At 37.7% G+C, this 10,241-nt stretch overlaps 1 protein-coding gene across 1 annotated transcript; it reads left to right on the top strand.

Moving 5' to 3' along the window:
* Positions 1 to 650: 650 nt before the first annotated feature.
* spag8 (sperm associated antigen 8) lies at positions 651 to 7,588 on the top strand. The gene is made up of 6 exons (XM_084382429.1): positions 651 to 851; positions 2,732 to 2,891; positions 3,120 to 3,165; positions 4,898 to 5,012; positions 6,726 to 6,788; positions 7,277 to 7,588. The coding sequence occupies exons 1-6, from the start codon at positions 783 to 785 to the stop codon at positions 7,382 to 7,384; spliced, it is 561 nt and encodes a 186-aa protein (XP_084238555.1). The 5' UTR covers positions 651 to 782; the 3' UTR covers positions 7,385 to 7,588.
* The last annotated feature ends 2,653 nt before the right edge of the window (positions 7,589 to 10,241 follow it).

The raw sequence follows: 10,241 nt of genomic DNA, 5'->3' as shown, positions 1-10,241 counted from the left end.
CTGCCATCAGTGTGTGTGAATGAGTTAATGTGACAAGTGTTGACTGGTAAAGTATTTACCAATACATGTACACATATCAAGTTGTAAAGTTAGAGTTAGAATAGTTTGCAAATTAAATCCACCTGTAAAGACAGACTAGTGGGTAGATGAGTTTTTGTAATGTGTTCAGCATAATGACCTTTAATGTCCCCTACAACCTCTGTAGTCAGATTTAGCCGCTTACTAGCAACCAACATGTTAACACTTCTTAATACACATGTGGGGTATTTAACAATGTATTTTATGTCAAAGAACAACACATGAAAATATCTTAAGCTTGTGTGAACCACAGACCTTATTTCAGGCATGTCTTCATGTAACATATAACAATACGTAGATTTCTGTTCATATAATAATGGCTCTGGTTATAGCTACTGCAGCTGAGAAAGAAATGAAAAAATGAAACATTTCAAATTTTATGTATTGATTGATTTATTGATTGACTGATTGATTTTCTGGACAGGTTTTGGACCCCCCCAGAGTTAACCTTGCAATAAGAAATGTATATTATTGTAATGCTTTCTTTCTTTCTTTCTTTCTTTCTTCTTCCTTCCTTCCTTCCTTCCTTTAGTATCTTACACATTTATCCGGGGGTAGACATGCTGTTGCCATGGCGACACTTCCGTCAACTGAACCCTGTTCCTAAGCGTTATTCATTGTTACTTCAGGACGGGGCATATAACGTTTGGGAGGTTGTTTCCGGACAACTTGGCCCATTCCAGTGAAGTTATCTCGGTGCCACAATGACTGAACAGCCAGCCACTGTGGACAATAAAGTTGGAAGACGTATGTTACACAACTGGGCAGAAGAGGTGAGTGCAGCTGGTGTGCACTGCGCAGTTAGCCTCGCTAATGTTAGCTAGCAGCCAAGCGCCAGTCCAGACTGCTTGTCAAACAGCAAATAAACGTAATGAACGTACAATTAATGAAACCTATGACATTAATGTATATCTTTTAAGTTTGGAGCAAGCATATTATCTGTTAGAATTATTTGCCGAATTAAATTAACAACGTAGGCCACAGTTTTTAAGAGTTGTACACAGAACTAGCTTATCATTCACTATGCTGTTTTCTGTGACCACATTACACATTTAAGTGCATAAAGACCCAGAACATGATAGACATGAGGACTCAACACTAAAAGCATATGTGTCAGTCAACCATGTCAGATGGATAGTTAGTTACACTTGTGATTGACAAGTTAACGTGCTCAGTGGAAGGTGTGTTGTCACAGCCAAAGTTAATTAGTCACATACTGTTTTTCTGGCTGGTTTCCAAAAATGGTGACGGAGTAGTGTTTAGGGAGGGTCTCATAATACTCAGTGACATACCAGCAAACCCTTTTCATGGCACACGTTTTGACCTGTCAAAGCAGGAAAAGCACAGGTGTATGTAATGTGTTAACAATGGCTCCTTTCCATTAAGTGTCAACCTAATCCATGTCAGTGAGTGAAGCACTTTCTATACACTGGCTCACCTTAATAGAATGAGTTCGTCGTCATTGTAATCAGTTCCACCTGTGCTTTTCTGCTTTGATGAGTCAAAATGTCTGCTGTGAAAATGTTCTATCTTTTTGCATGTGCATGTGTGAAAAAGTTGATATAATGTTAAAATGTTCAACATACCAGAGAGGAGTTACGGGTGTAGTTTGTGTTTTAGAAAAATGGTAAAGTGTGTTTCATACAGTGACTGTGTGCATAATTTCATTCCTTTTTGTTTTTGCTATGTGTCATAATAGCTGTGAGGCTTTTCTGCCTGCTCGTTTCCTTGAAAACTCAATTAAAAAGGGTGACTGTCACACTGTTAAAGCAGACACACGCTTATTAAAGGCATTCAACCTATTTTCTCATCAAGTGCTTATACACAGTACCAGAAACACAGATATACTGAAGGAAAATCTCAATCACATGCCCATGGTGACCTCTTCGGAAGGTTTTTTGTTATCTTAATGGACAAAAAACTAAATGGTTATCAGCTTGCTTTCGTATAAGATAAAGAAAAGTAAAAGTAAAATAATTGCATTTAAAGGTGCAATATTGAAGTATTGACAACCTGTCAAATTCATGCTCAGAACAAATAAAGCACCATCACTGGGTAACCGCTAATTGTTGCTAGCTGTAGCTGCCTTAGCTAGTTAGGTCAGTTAGCCATGCAGCTAGCGGTTCAGACTTGGAGCTCAGGGACCAGGGGAGCGTTAGTGTTTACACCACTATCACAGGAGCTTTGAACCTGCATGTACTGGGGTAGCTTGTTAGCATGCTAAGCTCAGTAGACATCTTAGCAACACAGTTCATGGACATCATAGTGTCAAACCTGCTATTTATTCAAATTCAAATTGATATTCAAATCAAAGATCACAGATTCAGAAGAATATGGCTTTTTGTGTGTTCAAAGACCACCAAAATAAAACAAAACAATTAACTTTAGATAGCATGTAAAAAAATATTTTTTTCCATGTAATCTAAACATGATCCAGAATCTTGAATTGAAGCCTGCATTCAAACATCATCAGCTTTATAAAGGTAGTATTTATTGTTCATTCATCCGTTATCTGTAACCACTTGTCTTTTGCAGGGTCACTTGGGGCTGGAGCAGATCCCAGCTGACATTGGGCAAGCCAGTATTTGTTGTATGCTTTCAAATTCACCTTGTTTGTATTTTTTCATCAAACCCTGTATGTCCTTGTACCCAGATGGCTGTTGCAGCTCTCGACACAGAGCAGACAAGGGCGCAAATCCAAAAACATGGACACAAAGGGATCCTCACATTGGACCAGAACTCTAAACTGGAGACTGTCACCACGGTTAAAGCAGTGTACATCCCTCCAAAGAGTCCTGGGGTGAGACTGCGGGGTATGTATCTTTATCTTTCACCAGCCACAGAAAGAGACTCTTTCTTTTCATGCCATTATATCCCATGTGTAGACTTTATATTGTATAGAAGATATGTAGATATATACACTGAAGGCTGCTTTGACCTTTTTTTGAAGTCATTTTCTGTTTTACTGCTCAGTAAATCTTTTTCAGATGATTTGCTATGAATGTTCAGGTCGTCTATTCTTTTCTATTTCCATGGTTCAGGCATCAGAGGTGAGCTTCTGGAAAAACATATTGCCCAGATGATAAGGTAAATCAACTATGAAACAAGTCTTTTGATGCTAAATTAAATATGACTGGATGTGGTTTGTTTGTGGAAACAGAGAACGCTGCCATGACCGTGTCTTGAGGAAAGAAAACAGAAATTAAACATTGGTGGAAAGTGATGTAATATTTACATGTCTGGGTTTGTTTTACTGTTCAATCGCAGCTGTAATGCCCTTTAAATCAGATTTTATGATGTTATTTTACATGGAAGCGAGTCATCCCTAATGGGGTTTATAGAGTCTATCCCCACAGATGTGGTTATTAACATCCCGCACGAGTTAACTGCTCATAAAGAATACAGAGCATCATGTCTCAATGAAAATGGCTTGTCCAAGCAGTAGACAGTGTCTCATCTCTCAGTCTTGAGCCATACACTAAATTTCCTGGACTGTACACACTGACTGGTTGATTAATACCAACTTCCTGTATAGCTAAGAGCTCAGAGCATGTTTCTAGGCTGATTTGTTGTTATGTTAAACACAGTGCCATTTTGTATACAAGAATGAACAGAGTAAGCCAGATCAGAGGGTTGAAGAATGAGAGAGTTTTGTTTTTAAAGGCTCATATATTACATCACTCTCTTTTAATGCAGCTTTTAAATTTTACTCCAATGTATATGATGACAATGATCCATGTGTGACATTAAATGATGTGCAAGGATAACAAACGTCTTACATCACCAGTCTTAAAAGCCCTACACTCCGTTGTTTCACCCACACAGTAGTTTACACTGATTAGACCTCTTCTCAGGACCTTGTGGGCTTGAACAGACTGTGCTTGATTGGTATCAGCTTCACTCCTCTGGTAGTGTTCTTATAGCTGTTAGAGCTAGACAGCTTACAACATTTCTGTGGATACATGCCAGTTAACTTCCCCGTATCCTTATTTCCCTCACTTGTGTCTTATGCTGCATTCTGGCAGTGTCAGCTCAATGAGAAGAAAGGGAGAATTTATGCCTTATTCTTAGGGTAGTGATAGTGAGAAATTTATATTATCGGTTATCTGCTGATAATGAAATTATAGCCCATAAATAGCAACACGATGGCTGTTTGCAATATAGTTCCACAAGGGTTTAGAGAGAAGAGAAAAACACAACAAATTAGTATTATTAGAGCTATGGAATATTAAAGCACCCATCTTTGCTCACTACATATTAGCCTTTCTTACCCTCAGGTGTGCATAAACAACAGGTTAGGAACATGAAGTACTTGTGCTGAGCTTGGGTATTTCCATTTTCTGGTACTTTATAATGATACTCCAATTACAATTCAGAGGCAAATATTGTACTTTTGACCCCACTATATTCCTTTGATAACTTTAGTTCTTGGTTAGTTTCAGATGGAAAATAGAAAATATAATCAAGGCTTAAATTGTGATGTATTATGATAGGTTAAGATAAGATTTTACTAAAATTTGCAAGCTTCCCAGCATTATATATAAAGTAATTAAAATTAGCACCACTAATCGGCTAATCGGCTCCTATGTTAAAGTAATGTTTACACATAATACTGTAATATACATTGTTCTGAACAGGCCACTGCAAAATGAGTATTTTAACTTCAGGTACTTTAACCATCTTTTAATGTGTATACTTACATATTCTCACTTATAAAGCATTCCTACATCCAAGTATTGCTACTTTAACTTAAATCAAAGATGTGATCTTTTTCCACCAAAGCCAGATACTGAGGCTGATGTCTTCTTGTTTTTCACAGTGAGGAGATTCAAGCTGAACAGAAACCACTGACTCTCAAAACTGACTTCTGTTCCACTACTCAGAAGGATTTCTGTGCCAAGGGATTTGTGCCTCATACCCCTGAAACCACACAAGTAAGTGTATGCATACAGTTTATACTCTGTATGTGTATACAAGTTCATGAACAGTGATGAGATCAAATCTCCTGTGAATCTAAAACAATATGTGTTTTCTTTTTATACACTAAGTGCCTAAAACAAAAAACACAACATCAATATTGGGAATTGTATTAAGATTATGCCCAATATGTTGCACCTGTTTTATGTTTGGATGATGTTTGTTACATTTGCATAAGCAAGTGTTCTCATTGATTTTACATATAAATGGCCATGACTATCCAATTTTGTATGAATAAAGAGAGTGTAGGACTGATTATGACAATAAGAAACGTACTAAAATAGACATCCATTGTAGTGTGAACAGTGTGGTAACACAGCAAAGTGCATTCAGGAGTGGACATGAGGTTGAGATCTCTGATCTAATTATCATTAAAACCAGAATGATTCTTCGAATCTGTTAAAAGCTCACGGTCTAGTCTTTATTACTCGCCACTTCATTGTTAACTCAATGATTTTGTCCAGGTCAAGATCCTGCAGGAATGATTTAGAACTGAACCTACTGTAGGGCAGGTTACAGTAGCTGTGTAGCATCTACACAGGTTATAAGAGAGTGAGACTTGTGAAACCACTTACGAAAGGATTGCTGGTTGACTCATTAATCTCTCACAGGAAAGGTGTGTTTAGACTGCAAATAAAGCAGTCGTCTGTCTCATGTTGTTAGCATAACTATGACTGTTGCTGTGCCTCAAAATCAATGTGTTGATATACTGCAAGTGTATTTTATAGCAAGTAGCTGTAGTTGTTTGTTATGTTGTTACACACAAATTACTACACTTTGTTACACACAAACTACTGTACAGCCACCTACACCCAAAGTATATCAATACATTGTTGTTGTTTTTTGTTAACATTTTTTTCCTCCTGTTTCCATCCTCTTTCCTCTCATTTTTCCCCTATTTTTCCTGTGATGAAGATGTTTTAATTAACAAAAGGAAGTCGACAACTTAAACAGACATAAGGGCAGCAGACAATACACACAAACATAAAGAAGCCTGTGAAAGGAGAAGACTTTCACAGGCTGGGAAGACTACAGTCAAACAAAAACAATCGATATCACAAGTAACTTATTGTACATTATTGTCCTTGACAACGGTGGATGTTTCTCGGTTTCTCTGAGATATAAAACGTGATGTCCTTGAAGGAATCTGACACATTAACTGTGGAGATTCGAGTGTTATTGTGAGACATAAAACCAGAAAATAACATTTTCTGTTGTATCAACTTTAGATGAGACACGAATGAGAATTATGATCCTCTTCCATTTTGATAAGGACCATTTAGACGATGAGTCCTTGACACTCTAAAAACATTTGAGGAAATATTTATATTCCAGTTTCTCAAATGTGAATATGAGTTTTGTCCTCTGTCTCAGATCTGTGTAAATTAAATCATTTTTGGTTTCTGACTTGTTGACCAGACTAAAAGCAGTTTGAGGACCTCACTTTGAGATCTGGGAAATTGTCATGTCTCATTTTTACCCAAATAATGAATCATTTAATTTTGAGTAAAGGTAGTTTAATTCATAAAGAAAATAATCCTGACATTTAATACACATAACAGTCCTAACATATTAGCAGAGTAACAATCCTTCAAAGATAGGAGCAAAAAGAGGAAAATCAGAGTCTCAATGCCTTTCATTTCACACTGTTGTTGTGGTCTCGTTTCCAGGTCCATGATTATAAAACCGACCAGGCTGTCACATTTTGGAGTGAAAATTGCCAGCGGATACAGGTGTGTCACATCACTTTTTGGACAGTGTTTTGTTTGTTCGGCTGAATCCTAAAAGCACATGAAATAGTTTCTGTTCATTTTATGTAATGTATTTATGGGGCAAAAGGATTATACAGCATGATCTATGTAAGAGACATGTTTTCTCTGTAGTCTGTCTGTGCTTAGTGACCTATTCAGAAATAACATACCTCTGCGAATGGCAACATTCAATGTCAGAGGAGAATGCAACAACAGCAGCAGCAGGAGCTCTTAGTACAGTTGCACGTACCCACCTAGGTCAAGAGGAGCATGTTTATAGACGGTGTATTCAAAGCGCTTTCCCCCGTTATTCCCTCTCTGTACTGTGCAGTGTCCTTTATTGTATTGTGTCAGATTCTTCCCTCTTCATGTTTTCATCTAAACTGAACATGTACATGCACAGCTTGTACAGTAAAATTCAGAGATGATTGATCATAGTTTAACATTATTCTTATTGTTCTGTATCACAGGGTGTGACCGCAGTAAAAACCCTGAAAGCACCTTTTAGGAAGTCCGCCCTGTTCAGCACACCCGTCAGAGAGCGTCTGGATGAGATTGATGTCCCACCTGATAACTGAGACTGTATGTTAGATGATCCCATTGCACCACCTCAAGATCAGTTAATATTGAACAGCTAAAACACTTAAAAGTTTATCATAATTCTCAACAACAGTGACACCTCTGGTGATTAGCTGATATTGTGAAGTCAGTGGTAAGGCAATATTTCAGCTCTAAATATCTACACTACACATGTAAATAAAGTTTTATCTTTAAAAATGGAATGACTTTCAAGTTTTAATATTACTGCCTGAAAAACAAATATCTTTTGCAGAGACTCAGCTGATGTCATGTTGACAAAACACAGACCACAGTACGCTGACATTTGGACTTCAAACCTGCAGAACAAACTATCTCTGAACTTAATAAAACACACTAACAGGTTTCTGCTGTACGGATTTGCTGAGAAACATTTGCCTACATGTTTGGCTTCCTAAAAATAATTATTTACCGTATCTGTCAGGACTGTGTTTGACTCTGGTCAGTGCTGACCCAAAGCATTAACAGTGACACACGGTGCAGACCGCAGCCAGTAAACAACAAGCAAATGAATGAGGAGACGTAGCTGCATTGCTCCTTATTCTTCTTGCTCATCTTGCTCCTCTTTTGGCCTTCCTCTGACATATTCATCTCCTTTCTCCTCTACACATTTATGTTAATGATGTTTAGATGTCTGTAGGTGCCATGTATCCTTTGTCTGCTGAGCCAAACTAGCAGTTTGCTGTTGCCACTTCAAGAAATATTTACATCATTTCAAGTACATACTGCATATTTGTGTGTGTGCAAGCATTATAACAACATGTTGATGCTTTCATGAAGTGGGATTTATTTGCATAAATTTTGCTGAGCATACCTGGAAATGTAGTTTTTCATCATCAATATTAGTGTATCAACATCAGAGAATGGTTTAGCTAGAAGTGTGTACAAAGTGGAGATTCATAAAACAGGTTGCATTACACAAAGTAGTTCTTACGTATTGCTTGTCTCTAAATATTTACGCATACTTACTTCTTGGTGTAACTGTTGTACAGCTGACTGAACCAGCTGACAAAACCAGATTGCCACAAAAACAGATTATATGGTTCACCTAAAGTGAGTAGAAGAGGTATATGGCCGACATGTTTGACATATGGATGGAAATGCTGTTTGATAATGGTGATTATGGAGTTACAGTGTTACCTGTCAGGCTATGATGGGTGACAGCAATGATAGCCTAAATTAAATAGCATTGTTTTATTTTATTATTTTACAAATAACATGGTCATACACCTAGAATCTTACAGTTACTGTACTGACAAGATTGCATTAAGCACTGTGGAATTACATTTCACTAAGTGCTACAATATGTATTTACAGCATGTAGTAACAGCAAGGTCGTTGGAAAATCTCTCTTTACTTTAAAGTGCACAGTTCTAAAAGTAAGCGAGCTTTACAGAGGATGGGGAGGTAAGTTTGAAAAATCGCTTGTCCCCATTAAACATCAAAAACATAATTTTTAAAGTTTTCTTACTACCATATCTTAATTGTTGGTTGTTTTGTGGTTGGCTAACACTACAGAGGTTCCCTGGAGACTGATTGACACATTGCTACAATTCAGTCAGACACACTTACATCAATACATTGACCATTTATAGCAAATAGATATACATTGAGATTTGGTAAAGAAAGCTGTGCTGTTTAGTTGAAGCAACTACAAGGAATACGTTTTTGAGCACCATCTCCTCCTTTCATACAGAAGTTGCTGGCTAGTGTGTGCATTTGTTTTGGAAGCGGGTAAAAGAAAGATGCAACAAATTTTTAATACTATTGCTCCTTTTTAAACACCACTGTTTGCAGGATGCATAGTGCTAAGGTCATGTATCTCTTTGTGGATATGTACGTTTAAAAACTGTAGTATGAATCGTTGCTTTAGTGCCGTACCACCAGACTACAGAACAGCTTGTTTCCTCAGGGTGTGCGACCCAATTCATCCTCTCTGCCATAAAAATCAGTTTTAGCTTTGGAATCCGACCTACTGACAGGCATGAAGATTAACTATTTAGAAATAGTCAACCGTCTCGCTGACGGACTTGTTTGCTTATGTAGGTCATGTAGAGGCATCGGTGTTAAATTAAGACTGTTTTATAACCAGTTAAAGTTACTTGAGCATGTTTATATCCACAATTCAAAAACATTTAGCACATTTAGGTTGGAGTGATTGGGGTGGCCATGGCACATGTGCTTCCTAGTGACTGATTTTTCACATTACTGTGGTCCTGACAAACTGTGACATTCCTTAAGATTTAATCATGAGTTCTGATTTAGTAAACAGCGAGTTAGAAACAAACTAAGAACCTGCGAAGGACTATGCACTCAAACATGGATTTACCAATATCTGTCCAGGCTGTACCCCACCTCGAGCAACTCAATGCAGGTCAGGATGTTGGAGCTTTGATTTTTCTTTCAAAATGAAAATGTAGCACTTTTAGCTGTATTGTTGTTTCTAGTGATCCTTACTCTGCCTATGCCCGCCCAGGAGCTTGGTTTGTTTACAAGCTCCATTCATCTTTTTCTATTATTTCTCTGTTGCCTTTTGAAAACCTGTAATTATTGCTATCGAACAGTGCTGAGGAACAAAAAGCTGCACTTTCCTCCTACACCGGGTAAATATCTCGCCATTGTCCTTGAAGAAAATAACAAGAAAATCTATCAGGGCTCAGAAAATAGCACAGAGAGTGCTTCTGCACCATTACAAAGACCTGTGCTCACAGGCCAGTGGCATGCAGATGTGTAACACAATGCAGAGTTTTGAATCACATGTTGAATGGTACAGATTCGCATACGTGTTCTGTCAATCAAAGGACAATTCCAGGCGCTGCTGATCCTTACTGAGCTTTC

This window comes from Pagrus pagrus (genome assembly GCF_965226575.1).
Source record: "Pagrus pagrus genome assembly, chromosome: 19".
Lineage (NCBI taxonomy): Eukaryota > Metazoa > Chordata > Actinopteri > Spariformes > Sparidae > Pagrus > Pagrus pagrus.
The sequence above is the reverse complement of the archived record's forward strand: the minus strand, read 5'-3'. Positions and strand labels throughout refer to the sequence as shown.

Coding starts and splice junctions, on each gene's coding strand:
- spag8 (XM_084382429.1), top strand. CDS start 783: ATGACTGAACAGCCAGCCACTGTGGACAATAAAGTTGGAAGACGTATG. Junction 852..2,731: donor TACACAACTGGGCAGAAGAG/GTGAGTGCAGCT, acceptor CCTTGTACCCAG/ATGGCTGTTGCAGCTCTCGA. Junction 3,166..4,897: donor CATATTGCCCAGATGATAAG/GTAAATCAACTA, acceptor TGTTTTTCACAG/TGAGGAGATTCAAGCTGAAC.